Genomic DNA, 22,771 nt, shown 5'->3' with positions numbered 1-22,771 from the left:
AGTGGCACAAAATAAAGGCAGGATACAAATCTAGTCAATAAATAAAAATTGCATTGACTATACATAATCACTAGGGGAAAAGATGTGCTGCTCATCCGATCTCCTAGAACTTTTGGAAATCCCAGTTGTATGGCAACCAAGATGAATGTCTAAGTGTGTGGGGCCCGCTGGTAAGGCTCATTGTGTTGTGACTGTGGAGAGTCTACAGAGCTTCTTCACATAATTAACATTCAAAGGATTTGCATCTTCTGTTACTTAAAGACACAGAATCAACATCTACAGGAGAAAACAAAGCATCACAGTGTGGATAACAGATTTGATTTTATTTGGAATGTTCACTAGGCCGGTGTAGACAAACACTATGTTTTACGTATCTTAATCCTATAAAAGCAGACATAATGGTTCTTTCTATGCGCTTTGCCTTTGGATATACTGTATATAAGGGTTTCTTCTTATTCTTGTTCAAAGAAAGCTCGGTTTAAAGATTCCTCTAGTTAAGGATGAATCATATTCTCAAGGAAGTAACTGGAACATACAGGATGTAGAACTTAGTCATCACCGCCACACAAAGCCACCAGAATCTTTTCATAATCTCCCTTTGTTTCATCCTGCATGTGGAAAAAATAATGAAAAGAATTCATGTCTAACAAAACCAATTGCCAATTATTGCAGAGCACAGTACAGTAATCATGTCCCTCCCATCCACTCCACCCCTCCTTATACTCTAAAGCCAAGTTCATACAATATATGTGATCCTGTCTCCACTTGTTTGGCTGCAACCACCAAAACAAAAACTCAGTATTTCATGTATGCTGAAGAATGAAAGGCTCTCTATCTCTATCATCTCAGGCCTAGTTGACTCCACTGGACAATTTTTCAAGTCCTGGGAAATCCAGGATTATACTGAGATATGATTATTAAGCTCTGAAAGTTTTGCTTAGTCAAAAGATATGCATTTATTTAACACATTAATACAGACTTCTCTGAAATGGCCCCCACTGGCTGTGTTATCCTATAGTTGCCCATCATTTCCAGAGGGCACAAGATCTGAAATGGCTATCTTGTTCTTAAAACATGCACTTGAGACCGAGATGCATTAAAAACTGCCAACACATGGTCTAAAGATTAGTAAGGATAATAAAGAATCCATCCAAACCTTCCCATATATTTTATTTTACATAGCACAATATTAGAAACAAGATACCCTAAAGGAAGTGTTACTCAAAATATATTCATATACACGGCAAAATAACAGATGTAATGTTAACCTCAATTATAAAAGTCTCAATTATATGACTGTTATTCCCATACAAATATAGATAAAACATGAGTAATTTCTGTCAATGGGAATAGAAATAGTGGGATCTTATTTTTAGTCCCATTGAAAGTACACAGCTAAATAGTTCTGATTCTGATTCAAGGTCTAGTAGTTTCTTTAAACCCCTATTAATTGCCAATGAAAGCAGAAGTAGCCTACCAAAATGGCCTGGCAGAGAGACACCCCATACTTCGTCTTGTAAAAACCTTTGATCTCATTCATGTCAATTTCAGAGCGCGACACCATAATCCTATTCAGAGTTCTGTTGTGTGTTCCAGAACCCTGTGAAAAAAAGAATGGAAATAAACTTATTTCATAACCCTCAACCTAGACTATAAATGGCTTACCTCTGTTTGGCTTATGAGATATCCTAAACTGTCATTGCTTTTATGATGGGTGTCCAGACTTTCAAGTGACAGTCAATAAGATGACAAAAGAGCCACCTCAGAGAAACAGAAGTCTTGCAGGTTCATTCAGAAATAGACATCACAAGCTTATCTGTCTGCACCCACATTAGTGTAACTCAAGCCACACCTGTCTGTACTAGAAATCTGAGTTCATACTCCATTGTTTATGCCACCTGAGTTCCTATTAGAGGGTTATCTGTCTCCACAGAGACAGTGATTCCTTGCTGTGAACAACATAATGAACCACTCCCAAATACTGCTTGCAAGGCAGGTTATAAGATCTTGCATACTCCCAATAGCAAATATTTGTGTATGATCCATTCCTGCAGGAAAATACATGGTACAATTCCTCTGAGAAGGAATTGGGATATGAAAATCCTTGCAGAATGTCATACTTTGAAACCTTCTAGCTCAAGATTAAAAATCAGTAACAATCAATTTGGGAATTTCTCACTGAGGCTTATTCTAGATTTTTTTTGTTTTTTTTTTACTTTAATTCAATAGATCCAAATAATCCAGCAAGCTATAGTAATCCTAACACATAACAGACTCTGCTATGTGGTTCTTCATGCCAAAGATCCAGGTTCAGTGGGCTGGCAGGGCCAACAATCTCAGGCTAAGGCAATCTCCAATGCTTTATAACAGAAAGCTTGCCAGAAAAAAATAAATAGAATCTTTGTCACTGCATCAAAAGAGAATGAACATTTAAAAATCCGTAATAGAGTTAAGGGTGAAATTGGACATTATCCTACTGATTCCATGCACATGCACTCTGCTTCTGGATCACAGCAGACTGTATGATTAATTGGATTAGTATGCAAGGAGAAATGCCTCATCTGATCTGGGAAGGGCCCACTGGCAAAATATGTAGTCAAAGGCCAGAGCAACAGAAAGAAACCCACAGAAGCTGATGGAGTTCCTTCCCATACATGCCACCCAGATAGCAAAACAATGGAAATCTACATATGAGACTGTTTACATATACAACACAAATTAAGGTCTTCACCTATGGAAGTGGGAACGGCTAGGTCACTTATGATATTGCTATACAGGCAGGAAACACCATTTCTGGGAAACACCCTCCCCTTAGAATTAAGGCTTGTTACCACCTTTCTAATATTCCAGAAGCTACTGAAGACAGAACTTTTCCAAAGAGCGTTTGGTTGTTCTCATCACCTTTTGTTCATTATCAACTACTTACATTGGTGCATTTGTTCACATTATTTGGTTTCATTATGGTTTAATTTTCATTACCACTACTATTATATTTTATGCTTGTACTGCTGTAACTTTGATTAGTTATAGCTTGTACTTATTTATACGGACTTTTTAACCGTATGGGTGCTTTTGTCAATTGTTTTGAAAACCCCTGGCCTGAATTGATTTCCAGTAAACAAACCGAATAAATTTTTAAAAATTACTGTGCCCTACAACTGGAGCTCCCTTCTGTTCCTTCTAAAGCTTTGAAATAAAATACTAAATTATATTCAGAGCCATGAAGCTTGAAAGCTTCATTTCCAATTTTTGCCCACTATTGTCAGCCTTAACTAGAAATGTGGTACAAATTGCTTATTCTATTCTTCACGAGGAAAGATCAGAAGGTTAAAAATCTAATGTTCATGTTTGCATACTCCTTTAAAACAGAGCCCACTTCCAACTCAGCTGGTAACTTTTTACCTTCATTGCTAGGTAGAGCTTCTCAGCAAAGAAAGCTGGCTTGCTGACAGCACACTTCACTGGAAATGAAAAAGAGCTGAGATTATTTAGGATCATAAAATAACAAAAGCAAGGTGCAAGGAAAAAACATAATGTATCTTCCAGAGATTATAATCTCATGAATATGAAGCTAAGAAAGCACACATTACAGTTACATATAGGTAGCAAAAGCACCATGGCAGGACTGGGCAGTGTAACAGGGAGGAGCAAAGGACCTTTTCTAGCTTTAAGAAATAACTTGGAACTGCTTTTATCCAAAGGAATAAAACACAGCTGGCAAGGAAAAGGTTAAACTCTTCTGCTTTGTTGACACACCTGAACTTTTCCCAAAGTTAATTTTGTTTCTGAAAAAAAAATAGCAGCCACAAGACATTCATTGCATTCTCAGCTTTACCACTTCGCTCGTTGAGAAGGCTGTAGAACTGGTATAATATTGAGATAGGCCTCTTTCTGTCTTTGTCCCTTTATACTTTTGCATGCACCTAAAGTCACTTATGGAACAACAAAAATTTAACAAAACACGAGGCTTTGCCATTATTAAAGTCACTGACTTACAGTGCAGTGCAAGAACTAAGAGTCCCCTGCCCTTCCCATCTTTGAGGGTAGTGTGTAGGATTGGAGCCTTATTAACCTAAGAATTGAATTAATTTATTTCTATTTTTATAGCTGCTCATCTCAAACAAGTGACTCTGAGCAGAAAACAAAACCAACAGAAAACACACATACAAAAATGCAAAATAAATACACAATCAGCAGCTAAGATAAAAGCAACAATAACTGTCAATACAACCACTTCATGGGTTCCAAGTGACTCTGACCTCCATGCCGAGGAACACGCCATGTCTTCAGGGCCTTGCAAAAAGCCAGCAGGGTTGGGCCCACTCTGATCTTTGGGGGAATAATGTTCCAGAGGGCACAATCTTGAACCAAATTAACGAACAAACACCTTTCGTATGGAAGAGGGTTACATACCAAGTGCCGTCAAGCAATTCTCAATGTCTCCTTTCAGTTCGAGGTCCAGAACTTTCTCCATGTCATGTTTGCTGTATTTCTCGTATATGCTAAAAACTGAAATCAAAGAGGAAAATTACAGTATTATTATAAAGTATTATACAGTATTATTTTACATTTTTTAAAAATATGTCCTATTAAGACATTTCTCTTTAAAATAAAAGCATTTCACATATACAATATCTTGCTTTCTGCTTACCTCTTTGAAGATGTGGTGAACTTCTTGTAGTGAGAATGTCAATGAAAGTGTTAATGTCAGTTCCTTTTCTTTTCTCTCCAGCTTCGTATAATTTCTGTTACAATGAAATAAAGCATTCAGAGGAAGATTCCAAAATATTACATATTCAACAATCAGATTCAAGCAAAAGACTTTGTAACAGCATTATTTTCAGAAGATATTTCCTTCCTACCCTACTAGAATAGTCCAGAATTTAAAAGAGTTTTCTAAAAATTCCAATATTACCTCCAACTGCAGATTAAAGGACTGAGAACAAAACCATTTACTATGATTATAGCCACGGTAAAATCTGAACTCCAGATGTTCTGTTCCATATTTCACACTCTTCACTATTATACTATCTCTCATAGGGGGCGATTCTGGAAACTCAATGATTGGTGTTAAATCTAGTGCAAAGATACACTTTCTTGTTTCAGTTACAACAGCGATCATTTTGCCAGTATGAAAAAGAAGAGTTTCCTTTGATCAGCTGATGGCTAATTAACACACACATAAGTGAAGATAAAGAAACTTCACCATTTTTCCCACCCTTGTTTTGCCATGCCATGGATAGTCAACTCAAGCCTGTGTCTATACTCTAGTAACTTATCTATGTAGAGCTTCAATTTGGCCACAACTGATTTCCATTTCTAGCACATGCCAAACATTGGGGTAGATCCCCAGATGGTCTCCTTGTGCCTAATTACAAACATATTTGACTTATTTTGCCTGTAATATAATACATATCTTTATCACCACTACACTGCTAATATGCACCTCCCAAGAATGTAATAGTTATCTGACACTAATTTAATGTCCTGATGTTTAGAGCAAGTGAAAAAAAACATTCCATCCCCAATAATGCAGATAGCATAAAAGCAAAATCCTTCCTGGCCCCCTCTAAGGAACCAACTAAGGGAGACATGAGGAAGTTAATCACATTCAGGGACTAGATTCAGCCCCTCACCTACCAACCCCAGCAAGGGACAGCAGGGTATCAGGTAATATCAGGGGTAAAGACTTCAGCATAAGCCCTACCCTCTGACATTTCAGTATGCATTATTCCTCATCTCTTTTGCCTACAGAGAAAACTGTTTCATGCAGGATCTATCCCTTCCTCTCTTGGCCTGTAACTCTCACACACTTTAACAGACAAGCTTGTACGAGCCACCCAGTTTGGGAAACATAGGATGGCTCCTAGAATGGATCAGCCACTGACCAATTGTAAAAAGCAATGTCAGGGCTTGAAATCCTGCAACACAGATGGATCAGCATGGCAAGTCAATAGAGACCATAGGTCCCATGTCCCTGTGATCATGCCTTTGGGTAGCTGTAAAATCTAAAGTGGGTATCCTATAGCCCCATTCTGCTGGGAAATGCAGTCCCAAGTTACCACCCATATCCTTTCTTCCCTCATTCATAGGGGGCATGGGAGGAATGCATGGAATGGATTCACTTGTCTGAAGGAATTTGACAAGTTGTTTTTGACCGACGTGAAAAAAGATATCAAAGGTATTCCTTACCCTTGCATCACTGTCTACCAACTCTTCATTCACGTGTGGATTTTCATTCCGGTCACCCTGAAACAATTCAGCATCACTTAGCTCAATTTTGTATATTACAATCACAGATACTTGTGAACCAACATGACCTTCTGAACATCACTGAGAACTACAAACCTTTGCTAAGGCAAGCAAAGCCTTCTGAAAATCTCCAGAAGTGTCTGAGGCAATGTCTTTGGAGAGATCTCTCTTAAAACCTGCAGAAGAGCAAAAATATGAAGAACAGAGCTTTAAATGCAAGCATTAGCCACAGATTATTTTCTTCCTTACATACATCTTCACTTTTACTCAACTCATTCTGCAATCTCCCCATGTTTGCATTTTTAAATTATTTCTTAGATCTCACATAGCAAGATGTAAATAGTACCTGAGAACTACCCATGAAGAAAGTCCAATTTTATCTTCATTTGAGAACTTGCAGGATATCAGAAATAAAAAACTATCATCATGCCAACAGTTATTTTCAATTAGATGTTCAAAAAGAGAACATGACTTTACAGACGCCTTATTCCTTCTTGTGCATTAGATTGACAGCCTGATCATTTTTAATCTGCAATTAGTGAAAAGGTCTAGTAATATCTAGAGTTCTCCAATTCCTTACAAATCATCAGCTGTTCTTTTGTTCAGATGTGCCATAAACCAGATACCTAACTTCATTCTGTGTCAATGACTATCAAAAAGCTTCACATTCCAAGCTAAAGAGGCATTAACAAAAAAGATCTGAGTTGTTTTATTAAAAAAGGAGTAAGTTACCTTGATACGCTCTGGCGATTTCCCTGATTTCTCTGTTGTTCCTTGATGCCAGTATCTCGATTAAGATATCTTCATCGGTTCCAAGTCCCTGTTTGGCAGTAAATCAATATATGTAAGCAAAATGTTGTTTTGTTTTTCTAAAAGAACTTATTCCACCAAGTGCAAAGTCCAGGCAGATGCAGGAAACCTATGGTTACCAAATGTTTCTGAGCTACAACTCCAAGCAACTCCAACTCTCATGCCCACACTGGAAATTTTAGTTCACCTATATATGTATGGGCTACAGATCACAATCATGGAATTTTGAACTACAAGGGTTAAAGTGGGGCTGGCTTGTGTTGTTTTATTTTGTCATGCCCTCATTATCACCCATTTAGCCTGCAATGTGCTATACATGGGACTGCCTTTAAAGACCACCTGGAAGCTTCAATTGGTAGAAAATGCAAGGGCTTGAGGGCTCACTGGCAGTTGATGATGGGGTCTTATTACACCTATACTCCAGGCCCTGCACTGGCTCCCTGTTAGTTTCTGAGTGCAATTTTAAGTGCCAGTTTTAACCAATAAATCCCTTTATGGCTTGACTCCTGCTTACTTGCAGGACTGCATCTCTCCACTGAAGTTGTCCCAAATGATCCAGTTGTTTTTCAAGAAGCAGTGGGTAGTTTCCTATTTTCAGGAGGTCAGAGACCTAAAGCCCAGAAGTGCTGTTTTTCCTTCCCTCTGGAGTGTCCTCCGGTTGGCAGCTCAATTGATTCTGACATTTTCCGTTTTATGAAAGAGTTGGAGTTGAAGTTGGAACTTTTTTAGAAGGCAGTGAGAGTGTGACATCACTTGACTTCTGCCAGGAGTTTTGGTGTTTTTAGTATTTCGATGTGTTACTATGTGTTATGTTTTATTTTTGTTGTAAACCACAGAGAGTCAGTTTAGATTACAGCACGGTATCAATCGGATACATAAATGTTAATCTGCCTTGAGGGCAGTGTGGAAAAGTAGTCAAGGTTCCAATGCTTATCTTCTTTTTTTTTACTCTCATCATTTGTCAAAAGTACTACATAAATAGTTTCAAAGGAAGAATAACTCTACATTGTTCTATAATCCAGGTAACTCTCACTTCTTCTAACAATGAGCCCAGTCCTGTCCTTAAAGCTGCCTCATAATTTCTAAGAAGGTGTCTTCCTCAGTAAAAATGTCTGTTTTTCTAACATTTCCTCATAGCACTTGAAAATTTCACTTTGGAGCTGACTTTATTATTAAACAAAGCAGAAGTTGCTATTTGTTATTAAGGTTGTTTTCTGTTAAACACCTTGCCATCACTGCAAACCCTCCCTGACTAGCCAAATTCTTCAAAAAGAAAAAGCCTAATGAGTGGAAATCTTTTATTGTATTTTGATTAATTTAAGTAAAGTGCAATAATCCTTCAGACCATGCCAGAGAGGACTATATAATCAAAAACCGGTGGTTCGCATGTCCCTTGACCTTGTAACTAAGCTAGTATAGGAACACTACACTCTATCCATATCAGTATCCTCAAAACTCTCTTCCCTTTGAAAAAAGAGAAATTGGTTTCAAACATTTACCAAACTGTATGAGACTTGATAGGAAAAAAAAATGCTGAAGATTTTTTATGCAGTAAGATCCCTGGGCCAACAGCTACATGTCTTTAACATCCTTATGCTGAAACCAAGTATTGGGGGGTGGGGAGTGTAAAGAGACAAAGATGCTAAAAACAAAAAATAAGGCTATGCAGGAATTGGAAAATAATGAATATGAAATAACTGAACCTTAGTGTTAGCCACGCCCTTCCTACCCAGCTGCACTGGCTTTATCTAGAGATCTCCATATACTCCTGCCTCAAAAAACAAAACAAAAACAAAAAAATCTGTAGAGAAATGTTCCTTGTTGGCATTGTGCCCATCTCTGATTCCCTATCTTGGAAGATGGCCAGAATTTGGGGACCTGGTCAAGAAAATTTAGCTGAGATTCTGGGTACAATGCACTTTCATCTCCAATTCATTCTCATATGATAAATATAACAGGCAAGATGGTCAAATTTCCTGTAGGACTGAAAAAAACCCATCAAAACTCCAGATAACACAAAAGTTAAAAAAAAAAAGTAACTTAAAAAAATTCAAATACCAAACTTCGGAATGGATAAAAAGATGAGCATTCAGCATAATACCACCCAGAATCGCTTTTTGTAGAGTTGTAGAAAAGTTGTACACTGCCCAGAGTCACTTTTTGTGATATGGGAGGCCATATAAATTTGATATAAGTATAAATAAATACACTTTAAAAAGAAAAGAAGTTCCTACAGTGTTAAAAATAGACAGATCTTATCTGGGCTGCAGAAATCTAGACAAACTATCTGGATTTTGCAGCCCGAGTATGATGGGATTAACAGAACCCAATGTCTGTAGTCTCACTTCATCACAATGACTGTTTAAAACATAACTCCAAAGTTATCTATGATTGCCAAGAGGACTTCAATCAAAATACATGAAAAAGAAGCAAACTATCAGCTTCCAGTTTAGAAAAATATAAAACATGAAAGGAAAAGATAAGAGAAAAATGCCAGGAGCATACTGATTATACTGAAATCTTTTGAGGGGAAAATGGGAAGAAAGAAACAAAGAATTGGAATCCTTTACAACATAAGCTGTTCTGAGGAAGGTTTGGCTGGTTATTGGGAACTTCAAAGCAGGAAGATTTTCGAAATGGAGTGAGAGGATTCCATGCACCAGAAAGAAATTATATTAACTGTATTTATTCTAGCTTCTTTCTATCCTTGCTCACGTCACTGTGGACTTTTGGAACTTAACACCTAGCACCTAATAGAACTTGGAGGACCATATGGGGAATTCAGCTCCTAACAGTTTGCATCCTATTGAGCTATGTGATTGTCCCCAATATCAGCTGAATGATTACAGTGCAATCATACTAGAACTGCTTGAGTTTCTTTATCCAGCACATGACGTGTTCCAGCAAACATCCCATTCATTCCAATGACTCTTTAAGCTAAGAACAAGATCTCTCTCTCTTTCCTTGGTACAATGTCCACCCAAGTCTTGAAAGACAAACATACCTTCATAGCATATCTAAGTTCTTCAGCATCAAATTGGGCAGGAGTTTTCAGCATATCCAGGACAACATCTAGATGGCTTTTGAAAGCTTTTTTCAAAGCTTCTTCCAGAGGCTATAAGAAAAGCAGATGTGTAATGACTCTTTACAGAACTTATTCAAATGATAAAACATTACTTTCCAAACAAACAAGAAAATGTCTGATGCCAAACCTATCTTATTCTTCCTGCCTCAAGGAAAAAGCAGCTAGTTTATACTTTTGCGTATTCCCTTGTCTTTTGTCCTCTGAACATGTGATAATCTCCTAAATAAAGCTCTTAACAAGTCCTGGTAGATTTGTTAAAGTCCTTGTTGATTTATCCTTGGAAAGTGGCCTTTCTTTGCTCACTCTGTTCATACCCATTCTCAGGTGGGACTTACCTGCCTGTAGCTGGAGGATCAAGGCTCTCCCTATTTTTAAAAAAAAGCATACTAGGAGACAAGGAAAGCTCCCCACACTTGAATGGGAACCATGGTGGTCAACTGGAAGCGATAACTCTCCTCCCTCATGGTAAAGCTAGCATGCCTTACATAACCTATCTTTAGAAGTCATGTTCCAACCATCAACATGGTAAGGAATTTAGCATCTTATTTCGTTATCTAAGCATACGTACCATAGTACGCTAAAAGAAAGCCAGTTTGGTCCAGTGGTTAAGGCACCAGGCTAGAAACCAGAAGAGTGTGAGTTCTAGTCCTGCCTTAGGCATGAAAGCCAGCTGGGTGACCTTGGGCCAGTCACTTTCTCTCAGCCCAACTCACCTCATGGGGTTGTTGTTGTGGGGGAAATAGGAGGAGGAAGGAGTATTAGGTATGTCTGCTGCCTTGAGTTATTTATAAAAATAATAAAGGTGGGATAGAATTTTTTTTAAAAAAAGTGAAAGGCATCTATGCAAGCTATGTACAAAGGAAGTTGTACCTTGCCATGCGTCTGCTGATAGGCATTTTTGATCTGTTGACGCTGGGGATTGGTTCTTGTGGTCAAAATGTTGATGATGGTTGCTTCATCAACTCCTAAGTTATAAACAAGAACAATTTTTCATTAATACAAACAAAGTAGGTTCAGTCCATACTGTAACCAATAATTTTATGAAAAGATAACACTAATGCTCAAATAAGTTATCAACAAGATTGTTTTCATCAAAATATTTAGCCTGGCTGAAAATCATTCTTTTTAAAATTCCTTCCGACAGAACATTGGAAAGAAAAATATGTCAAGGGATATTGGATTCTGCCCAACAGGACAACTTTCCCAAAACAGAATGGAACCAGATTTGGTGTGGGTGAAGAAGCCTACAAAGGTAAGCTTAAGTTTAAAAATGGGCCAGATTCTACCAGAGGCTTTGAAGAAAAAAATCCCAATTCATCTTTATGAGATGGGCAGCTGGGCAGGACATTGCAAGCTTGTCATTCTAAATCCTCCTCTCTCTTCTTTGCTGGTCACACAACCAAGAGCATTTTTAAGAGGTTGGAAAGAATTCCAGAAATCATACTGTGCATGCTTTTCCTAACTCTTTAAAAGGAACTCCTTGCTAAGCCATTAACCTATTTAAACTGCTCTCACATGCCTCTGATTTCTCTTAATGCACTAAAGCTACTCTCAGCTATCTTCATCTCATCATCCTTTAAGTAGATTTGATTTCTTGTATGGCATTGCAAAATATGCTGCCTGGCTGGATGGGATGGCCCCTGTGACACATCCAGGAAAGAAGAAACAGAAGACGCCAAGAAAAAAAAATGTCAGCATGATTTGAACCTACTCTGCTACAGTTTTGACTTTACTGAAACTGTCTCAATCTGTAGTTCCACAAGATGCTTAGGAAAAAGCACATGAAAATGTGTGTATATTTTTATGTGGACCTTTTATTTAAAATGTGGAAATGGGCTAAATTGACATTAACACTGGAGAAATAAGAATCTGAACAACACTCAGAACTGACATTCATATATTTTATCTTTTCCTCCTACCTTTAGCAGTTATGGCTCTGTTTAGTGCAGCTGCATCAGCTGAAGGATCAAAACTAGGATAAGCATGAACTGCTGAACCACCTTTAGAATTTTTCTGTTAAAAATAAATTGAATAATTAAGACATTTAATTTGTTTTAACAATCTTTTCTTGGCCAAACCTTCAGGGTAAATTCAGAAAAAAAAATTATTAGATGCAAAATAAAGCAATGCAATCAATTAGAATAACCTGGATGATACAATCATGGAAACCCTTTTCCCGATTTTTAAGGGCATATACCAAGACTCATTTGTTTTAGTAAGCTATTATAAAGAGATAGCAGAGGTTACTATTATATCTGGAGCAGTCTGAAGTACCAGAATAGGATCTTGGCACTGCATGAACATACAATATTCAAAAGTTCTATGAATGCAAGATTTCTTTTTATTACATTATGTTTTTCAACAAGTCGCTAATAGTATGATTCTTGCATAGTATCAGTATTTATTTCAGACTGTTTTTAAATAAGAGTAATGAGAAAGCATATAGAAACTTCTATTTTAGGAAGTCAGCTAAAATACTGCCTCAGTATTTTGAAACTCTGTTCTCTTGATATTGTGTATCGGGTTGGGCAACCTGGTAACTCTGTCTCAGAAAGGGAAAGGTCACTCCCAAATCTTTTGGCAGCCCACGTTTGTCTCATCATTGCTAAAAACCAGCAGGGCAGTTTCCTGCTCTTTTGAGGTGAAAAGCATATCAATTCTGTAAGGCAAGTCCTAAAAATAAACCTAATGCATTTAAAAAGAACATCACTACCTACAGAATCCAAAATAGGGAAGTCTGCCTTTCCCCACAACCCTACCCTTTTGACATCATTACCCCATCTCCAAAAATATTATTATTTTCAAATGTTAATTTCAAATTTAAATTAATGTGAGTTAAATTTATATACATACATAAAGGATCAGCAAAAGGCTGCCCATCGCAGTACTTATTAATAAAGAAAAGTTGCAGAATGAAGGAAAAAAATAAAGGGGGAAAAAACACTATTGGTTATGGGGAGAGTTGAACACACTGACTATTCAAGGAAAAGGTAAAGAGAACTGTTGGAGAGAAAAGGAAGGGCTATTTCTGGTTGACCCTCTGCCCTAAAACTTCTTATCATAGCTCCCATTCATTTAACTGTACTTCCAACATTTCATTAGTAAAGTCAAATTTATTAGTCTTTAGAGAAACTTACAATACATCGTTGCTCCTCATCATCCATAAACCTGGCTTGCTTCAGGAATTCTGATACAAAGGCCATCTTGATCCAACTTTCTGCAAGGGGAAAAGATGGGACACAATGAAGTGACAAACAATTTCCCCTTTTCTTTCTTTTTCTTTTTTATTCTGTAGAAAAAAACTTTTAGATGTTTTGGGCATTCTAAGAATCAGGAAAGTCAAGGAGGATTCCTCTCCCTCTTCCCAAAAGAGAAATCCAAATTCCAATATATCTGGAGGGCACCAGCTTGGGGAATAGCATAGTTTACTGATCTATTCAGCCATGTTACTGGAATCAGGAGAGGAATGACAAGTGGTTAAAAAACCACTGAGTTAATTGAAGCTAAGATTTGTGGTGGATCTTCAGATCTTCTTGGTTTCAATCATGAATAATTTTATTAAGACATAATTAGGAACATACCATTCATAACTTTTTTTTAAAAAATGTTTAGCATTAGCAGCACTTTGCTGTTGTTTTTAAATTTCCCCCACTACTCTACCTATCTAGGGGACCAATCAGTACCTCTTTAGGGATGTGCAGAATTGTGCTGCGTTTCTGAAGACATTTTATCATTTATTTATAGGACTTACAGTATATGGCCACCTATCTCATACAATGACTCTAGGCTCACAACAATCCATAAAATAGTTAAGAACATACTCTTCCCTCCAGGCACCAGACCAATCATCCCCACAGCTCAACCCCCCATCCTAGCCCAATGCTTGGGGGAAGGTCTTCACAGCCCTCCAGAAAACTAAAAGGGTAGGGATCCCTCTGATCTCCAGTGGGAGGCTGTTCCAAAGGACTGGGGTAGCCACTGAGAAGACACGCTTCTGAGGTCCCATCAGATGGCAACATTAAAGGGAGGGGATCTGGAGCACACCAACCCTGTTTAACTTAGTAGGATGGGCAGATACCCTCAGGGAGAGGAGGTCCTGCAAGTAACCTGGCCCTGTTCCATGTAGGGCTTTAAGGTGATAACCAGCACCTTAAATTGCACCCAGAAAGCAACTGGACACCAGTGCAGCTCACACAGTGATGCAGCTTCATTCTGGACCAGTTGCAGCTTTCTGATGGTCTTCAAGGGCAGCCCCATATAGAGCACATTGCAGTAACACAAAAGGAAGGTGACTAAGGCATGGGTGACTATGAGCAAGACCTCCTAGTCCAGGAATGGGCACAAGTGGCACACAAGACGGATTTAGGCAAAGGCCCCGCTTGCCATGCTGTCACCTGCTCTTCCAGCAGGGGTCATGAGTCCAAGAGGACCCCAAAATTGCTCATCAAATCTGTACGGGGGAGTGCTACCCTATCCAGAGTCAGATATGTCAACTCTCCTGACCCCAGTGGATCAAAAACCCACAACCACTCCAACTTGTTAGAGTTGAAACGCAACCAGTTTCTCCCCATCCAGGCCCTTACATCCTCCAGGCACTGAGCCAGCACCTGAACAACATCACTTGCCTGGCATGGGCTAGAGATATATAATTGCGTATCATGCCAGCGGATGACCTCTCCCAGCAGCTTCATATAGACATTAAATAGGAGGGGAGAGAAACCTAAGCCCTACATATAGAGGCCCCACATAATAGGGGCCTAGGCTGGACCTTTCCTCCCCCAACACTGACTGGTACCGGCCACAGAGAAAGGAAGAGAACCACTGCAAAGCAGTGCCCGCCACTCCCAGCCTCTGGAGTCAGTCGAGCAAGATACCATAGTCGATGGTATCAAAAGGGCCAGGATGGACATGTCACCCCATCCCAAGCCCTACAAAGGTCATCCACAAGTGTACCAATGCTGTCTCGGTACTATAGCTCAGCCTGAATCCTGCCTGAAAAGGGTCCAGATAATCTGCTTCACCCAAGAGCTCACCACCCTCTCAACAACCTAAAAAAGGCCTCAGAAATAACCCCATGCCCACTCTGAAACCCTACTGGGTCCCTCAGTTGCCTGGGGCAGACCGATTGAATAAGCCCACCTCCCTGCAGTGGGAGGCAACTACAGAGAACTCCAAGACCAAGAGGGAGTGATCTGTCCATGGCAAGGGACTGGTGTTAATGTCCCCTAACCCCAGATCACCTGGCCACTGACCTGAGACAAAAACCAGATCTAATGTATGACCCCCCCGTCTTCGAGTTGGACTATCAACAAGCTGGACCAGGTCCATGGCTGCCATGGTGGCCATGAACTCCCCGGCCACCTCTGACTCCAGGCCCAGAGAAAGCAGGTTGAAGTCCCCAGAACCATAAGCCTGGGGAACTCCACTGCCAGCTCTGCCACAGAGCCCAGGAACCTGGGCAGGGCTGCTGCTACCCCTCAGGGAGGAAGATAGGCAAGCAGCAAGCCCAACTGATCCCTGCAACCCAATTTTGCAAAGAGACCCTTGTAACCGGCTCTGCCCAGGGAAGCACCCCTAAAGGCCACTAGAGACTTCTAAATAACAATAGCCACTCTGCCACCCCTGCCTTGCAGGGATATTCTGCCACCAGAATAGCAGCTGGTGCCACACTAGAAACTTGGAATGGCACGTTTCTGAGATGTGCCCCCTCTGTGTCCAACTAGGTCTTGCTAATGCAGGCCATGTCAGCTCTCTCATCCACAATCAAATCGTGGATGAGGTGAGCTTTATTGCAGGCTGATCTGGCATTAAGCAGCAGCAGCAGGAGCCCAGGGCCTCAAGGCTTTGGGGCTGAGCACAGTGGGCTGGAAAGCAACACCTGTGTTAGTCACCAGGTCTGTCTTCCCCAAGAATGGCCCACCCCCTGCCTCCCACCATTATCTACCCATGCCCCTCACTACCTCAATGCCACCCCCTGCCCACTCCCCCCTGCCATCCCACCCCATGCCTTCCTGCCCTGAAAGCTTATGGGCCCATCCCACAACCACTACACTTCCCAGCACCTTCCATTCCTAACAGGAGGGTACACCCCAACCCCAGCACCTAGCACTTCTGCCTTGCACCTACTCCTGTGCCTCGGGCAGTTCCTCCCTCCCACCTATACAAACCAGTCTGATTCTTCTTCTCCCTCCTGCTGCCACCCCACTCTCACCCAGGCTACAGGAGGAGACCTACCCTCAACAGGCCAGCAAGTTGAGCTCAGCCCCACCCCCCATCTCTCACATGAGGCCAGCACAACCCACTGTGCCTCCACTTCCGAAACAGTCTCATCTGGTAGAACTGCCAGATCTTCTCCTCCACACAGCCAGGGTCCAATGTGATGTTTCCCCAGGCCTGCCAGGCAAGCCCAGTCCGTTCCTGTCCTGAGTCCCAGGAGGGAGACAGTGGAGACTGCCAGTATAGCTATTGATACACATGTCAGTCAAGCAACAGCCACAGGATTTAGTCCCACTCCCACTAGGTGTGTATTTATGTATTACCACTACACACATTGTAAGATCCATCCAACCTGTACATTTCATTGACAGACTATGCTTTCTGGACTATTACAAACCTCTGATGTTGGCTGGAGAAACAGTTTTGGAATTGCAATTTACCAACAATGGTTGCATAAAAATAACAGGACCAATCACATACTGACTAAATGAGCATTATTCAACAGACTGAAGAGCACTTTAAGTATATTTCAGAAAGCATCTGGAAGATTTCTACCTATTCACTCAGAAGTAAATCCTTCTGAGTTCCATCTCATTTATAGGTGCTTTTAAGATTCAATTTGGTATGCAAAATGAAGGGACAGCTATTTTTTTTCCCTGTCACTGTGCAGGACTTCTTAACTCTAAAGCCATTTTTCTTTGATGGCCAAAAGGCAGCATAAGCTTGAAAAACCTGTTCCCCCCTCCATCCCCAAAATATATCCAACAAGGAAGTAGCAGCAGCATCCACTTCTGAAAATACTTGTGAAAAATATAAACAATGAGTAACATTCTGCAGTTCTTACTCATACATTTAAAATAACTGCAAATTAAAAAATTAAACTTATTTACTTTTTGCAAAACAAGTCTTATTTTATTTTTGGTGTGACTGATGTTTGCAAGAGAATAAACATTTAACAGTTGAGAAACAGTTAAGCAAGCTTTCCTTAACCACAGGGTGTATGTTTTTTTTAGAAGGTTTCCACATAAGAAGCTGGGCACATTTTTTTCCTCTTAACTCATACTTTGGTAGATAAAAATAATTCTGTTTTCCATGGTAATGGAAAAGAACAGGAAGAAAGAAAATGCAGAGTTATTTAGCAATAAACTAGTCAGTGTCGCAAACAATTGTGGCTGTGTGCTTAGTTTAGCAGTTTTAAACCCCTTCTACTCCCTTGCTAAAAAAATACAGGCAACATAATCACATATACATGTATATGAATAATCCTATAGCTCTACATTAACTTAGAAGTAAGTCATACTCCAGAGTAAATAAGAAACTACATCCTTCTACAATCATTAATAAATGACAAATATCAAAAGAGCCATACCTTTTTCCTTTCCAAAACTCAGAAACAGTATTTTCTAAACTGGGAAATGAGTCTGTGGAAAACTAAGTTGTGGTTCCTACTTTTATAGACCAACAGGAAGCCACACCTAGCAACAACGGCTTACTACAAAGAGCCCTGTGACTGGTTGCTCTGGGCAGAAGGCTAAACACAGGACTTAGTCAAAAGGCAAGCCTTCTAAACAACTATCCAATGACTTGAAGAAATTGATCACTGAGCTAATGCAGAAACTGCTGGGAGTGGAGGAATAAATGTTGTGTAATGTTCTTATTGATGCCTTTAAGGCAATGGTATTTAATTGTTGAAATGCCTTGAGAGGCTACTGCAATAGTCATGATTTATAGACCAATATATAGACAAATCTCTGCATAGGCTTACCTTAAGATAGGACATTCTGTTACAGAATGATCTCCCATGCTTCACAGTGCATAATATAAACTTTCCTTCATTTTTTATATTCACCAGCTGCTGTACAAATTGCAATTGATTCAGTATAGAACTTATATTTCTACTCTCCAAGGAAGCTTTGGACCACTCACATCATGCCGACATATGCTAAGAAAATGTACCAGCATAGTTTCTATTGAAAATGCTGGTTTTGCACAACATTATGTTAACATTGGGAAACTCTGAGGCTGAAACATAGGTATAAAAATGCTGCAGGTTTTGTCCGGTCAGCTTTTCCCTCTGGATACCCTTCAGCATTTGGACTTCAACTTCTATAATTCCCATGTGCTATAGTTTTTGACCTGGAAAATTTGGGGTTGATGGCCAATACATCTGAGATATACCAAGCTGGAGATGTCTGTCCTAGATCACGTGCCCCTAGTACCAAGACACTACCTCACAAACCACCCAAGTATATAACTCAGCCTCTTTTGTTATACAACTTATTTTCAAGCAGGATGGGACTTGTTGTTTTGCTTTACGGCTTTCTGTTAAAAATTAGAGTACAAAACTGTAAAATGGAGAATGGCTGCCTAAGAGCTCCCACGCTATGCAGTGTAGTCTTACCCTGACCAAGATAAGTGGAATAGAGAAGAAAAGGCACATCTGTAGCTAAAGCTGAGCAGATAGCACTGTCAACACTACTGCTCCATTACAGGATATATGGAGCACTGTAAGATTTTTCAGGAATAGGTAAGGAAAGAGCACCCAGATATCTTCAGAGCAACACCTCATTAGCTGTTAAGTAACACAACTGCTGACCCTCTTTCTCTCCAAGGAAATTTAGGGAAAACTGGCAACCATCCCTTGTCAAGAGGATGAATGTGTCTGTCAAAAGGCAGTATATAAAACAAATGAGCCCAGGGTGGTATTCTGAGTTCATCTGCACTCCATCATTTCCAAACTTCAACTTTCACATACAGAATTTCTGGAGCAGCAGAATCTAGAATAAGAATGTGAGGGAAAGTATCAGATCTTTGATGAAGAAAGTGGCCAAGAGAAAAAAAGATCAGCAAAAAATAGAAGCATCTCTTTTCTGATTCTAATTTGCTGGCAATGGATGTAAGGTGAATGCATAGCTTTAAGGGAGACATGGACATTTCATCCTAGGCCTCAGTTCATGTGTTTATAACAGTGCAATATCTGATGGAAAGTCAACAGTCCTTGGGACTGCAAGACTTCTGTCCTCACCCCTCCCTTTTATGTTCCTAACTGCCTAGACCCTCCAGGTGAGCATGTTGGAATGCTTAAAGGGTAAAGAGCAGCTTAATGCATGTTGCTCTCTGTTGAAGAAATTGAACAATCATAGCGCAAAAATGGGGTTGGCAAAATCTTAGAAGTAGATAATTTCTTGATTGTCACTAGTCACTAGCTTTTAATGTGATAGAAGGGAAAACTAAATCCATGGGGAGTATAATTGTTGTATACTATAATTGTATAATAGATTATTTCAAAATGATTTTTGTTCATTGCATCGGAAGAATGAAGTTTAATCCTTTTCCATCACCATGATTCTGTTCCAAGTTATTTGCTGGATGAGACTCAGTTCCACTGATGCACATTTTCCCAGTATGAGCAGGAACTGAGACAGGAGCAAAAAAGTTAAAAGCAATCTCTTCTCTTCCCACATCAGTTGCCATCTACATCTCTTCCCCTTTAACAAACTTTTTCTAAGGATGTAACTAATGCTAAATGGAATCTTATGAAAGAAAAAGAGAAGGCCAGATACAATCTGCAGAATACTAGTTGGTATGATTAATTTATAGAACAATCCTAGACAGATAAACATGTAGGATTTAAGCTAAGCCATAGAGTTGGAAGTAGTGTGTAGAACTGCAGACCTGTAAAAAGATTTTCCCAAACTTATTTCTAAGTTACACATAGACCTCTTTAAGCAGAACGTGTGTGTTTTGGATGCCCAGTCATTGTGTGTTAAGACTCTAACAAACAAAGCTTATTTAACTCACAGGCATCCTGAGTCTGAGAGGTCAAAAAACATCCTAGAAGAAGGCAGCAGTGAACCACTTCTCTGGAGGAATCAAGCTCCTTTAGAGGCCATCAGCTTTTAGCGTTCCCAAATATACCCTAGAGGGGCCTCTCCATGATGTTGCTCAGAGTCAAGCCTGACTGAATTCTTTTAATTAGCTCAAAGTATATGTGACTGATTTACCATTACAGGCAAACTAAATAAGCTTGGTCTTTTGGCTTTTATATAAGGTGTAAAGTACCTAAATTCCTTTCAGTGAAATAGCTGTTTCTATTCAATGTACCGTATATATCTCTGACACTAACAATCCTGACATGCCGGAACGTCGGGCTGCAGAAGTTTTTTTCAACTATAGGGAAACGAATTAATTTTCAGTTACTTCTCGAAGACCTAACCTGGTGAAGAAGACTGGATAAGGCTGTGCCTTTATTGAGCCCCTTGAATCAGACCTGTCCAGTAACAGTCTCCAATCAGCTCTATCAGGAGAGAATCAGCAAATTCGATTCCTCTGAAGAAAAGCTGGGCTGCCTTGAAGCCTTGCTTCGACAAGGAACGGCTTCTCTGACTCAGAGGCACTCCCTTTTCTCCTCCTCAAGAATACCAGCGCTCCCTTTCTCAGCTTTGGCTTCTTTAAAATTCCTTTGCTATGTTGACATTAACAAATACATCTGGTGTGGATTACAGGGCTTATGTACATTAGGAAACTACAGAAGGGAATATTACTCTGGTTTTCCCCCTACTCTGAGCATGTTGCACTTCAACTGCTGTTACTCTCAGACAGCAGGGCCACAGACTGGGGGCTTTTAGCACATCAGATCACATCTAAGAGTTTTAGACTCCACTGATGCATTGGGAGGAACGCTTGGTGTGTGGCGTGGCTGCGTGAGAATTTATGCCAGCCTTTCCCAATCGGTAGCCGTCTGGATGCCTTACATTTTAACTCTGTAGCTGCATGACTATCAAAGCTGTCCTACAATTAAGAAAAAGGCTACCAGGAAAGCCAAAATGAAAGTACCAATTGCTAAATGGTCCATTTGTAGTGCTGCAGTGTAAAGCAATCTGCAGCATTAATATTTTATAGGGAGGAATATTTAAAAAAAAACCACTGGAAAATCAGTCCTTGGAACATTAAATATCAATTAAAACTTGACATAATTGGTTGTGCATTTTTTTTTAACCTAGTAATGTAGATTATCCTAGCTTACCATTTCCAGTTGATATGACAGTAAATTCTTGAAATTATAGTTCCAATACATCGAGAAGATGTCAGGTTGGGGAAAGTATATTTGCACATGAAATGCTGCATTTTCAAAAATGTTAGTTTTCACCAGGTTTCAACCACTCCTGTGCCAATGTACATCCCATTCTACTGGTCTACACCAATCCTTAGCATTTAATTCTCCTGCTTATTTAGTGGCCTTCTACCCGATACTAGACATGGCCAACTGCAATCAGAATACAGTAACACTATTTTTGCCACTATCTTGGCAAAAATAGTGAGCCCTACTACATCACTATCCATTCCATCTACTGTACATATTGTTCTTAATGGACTTTAAAAGTAACACTTATTTTGCTGCTTACATCCACAGATCCCAAACGTATTTAGTTGAGTCTGGAGTGCATGGGGAACACCTTCAGCCAATTATTGTTCAGCCTGACCTAGCCAGTAGCTGAGCTCTGAAATTCCAGCCAATCACCACAAAAAAGAGAAACAAAGACACATTTCATTCTCCATTATGCTATTCCCCCAAGTGCTGTGAAGTGGATTATTCTGGCAAATTCTGAGTATAGCCAAGTAGCAAAGTTGTATGCCAGGGTTTTTTCCCTCAGCTAGAATGAAAGGAAACTTAATTGGAAGTTTACCCAATGCGAAATAAAATGTTCATAAACACAGGATGAACTCACCTGAATGTGAAGTGGAATGTTCTTCCAGGACAAGAGACCAGGAGGGGAAAGAATCAATAGTAATTGGTACTTGCTATCATGGGATCATTGGACATCTACAGTAGCAGACTATTACATCATGCAATAGGTCTCAGCTTACCAATAGCCATCTCAAAGTCAACATGGTGATTGTAGTGCTATTATTTTTCATAACCCTAATGACATAGCAAGAGTGCAGAAGCCAATATACTAATGTGACATTACAATGACTCAAAGCTTCAGCAGAGGTATGTAGTACATATGGAGTTTTATTTTATCAGGGTTTGCCATTTTCAATTCAATCTTTACAAATTCTATTTTTAAGCAATCCTAACATATACATTCTTTTTTTTTTTAAAGTACTATTCTGTTAAATGAAGTATGCTCAGAACCACTGGGCTGCAAATGCACCCTTTTAACTAATGGCATGACCGCTGGCCAGATAAGAAACCTGATTCCCCATAACAAGCACTGCTGCATTTCCATGGGAAACAAAATCCTGGTCCTTTTCAGAACTCCTGCATTTTTAAACGTCCTCTGTGTCAGATTCTCCCACATGATGTGGGTTCCTTTTTTCTATTTTTAACTTGAATGAACCCATTATTCTCAACTTGCAGTTTATTCAGCATGGCAGAAGGTAAATTTGCTGTAGCCTTTTCAT

General features: G+C 39.6%; 1 protein-coding gene across 1 annotated transcript; it reads right to left on the bottom strand.

Moving 5' to 3' along the window:
* Positions 1-302: 302 nt before the first annotated feature.
* ANXA1 (annexin A1) lies at positions 303-17,876 on the bottom strand. The gene is made up of 13 exons (XM_063295134.1): positions 17,733-17,876; positions 13,285-13,364; positions 12,067-12,160; positions 11,018-11,112; positions 10,067-10,177; positions 6,985-7,072; positions 6,349-6,428; positions 6,193-6,249; positions 4,652-4,745; positions 4,414-4,509; positions 3,403-3,461; positions 1,478-1,600; positions 303-608 (listed from the first exon to the last, which is right to left on the bottom strand). The coding sequence occupies exons 2-13, from the start codon at positions 13,348-13,350 to the stop codon at positions 549-551; spliced, it is 1,023 nt and encodes a 340-aa protein (XP_063151204.1). The 5' UTR covers positions 13,351-13,364; positions 17,733-17,876; the 3' UTR covers positions 303-548.
* Positions 17,877-22,771: the final 4,895 nt, after the last annotated feature.

The sequence above is a fragment of the Candoia aspera genome, chromosome 2, assembly GCF_035149785.1.
Source record: "Candoia aspera isolate rCanAsp1 chromosome 2, rCanAsp1.hap2, whole genome shotgun sequence".
Classification (NCBI taxonomy): domain Eukaryota; kingdom Metazoa; phylum Chordata; class Lepidosauria; order Squamata; family Boidae; genus Candoia; species Candoia aspera.
This window is presented reverse-complemented; position numbering and strand designations above follow the sequence as displayed.

Coding starts and splice junctions, on each gene's coding strand:
- ANXA1 (XM_063295134.1), bottom strand. CDS start 13,350: ATGGCCTTTGTATCAGAATTCCTGAAGCAAGCCAGGTTTATGGATGAT. Junction 11,113..12,066: donor CAGAGCCATAACTGCTAAAG/GTAGGAGGAAAA, acceptor TTTATAACTTAG/GAGTTGATGAAGCAACCATC. Junction 6,250..6,348: donor CTTTGCTTGCCTTAGCAAAG/GTTTGTAGTTCT, acceptor GAATTGTTTCAG/GGTGACCGGAATGAAAATCC.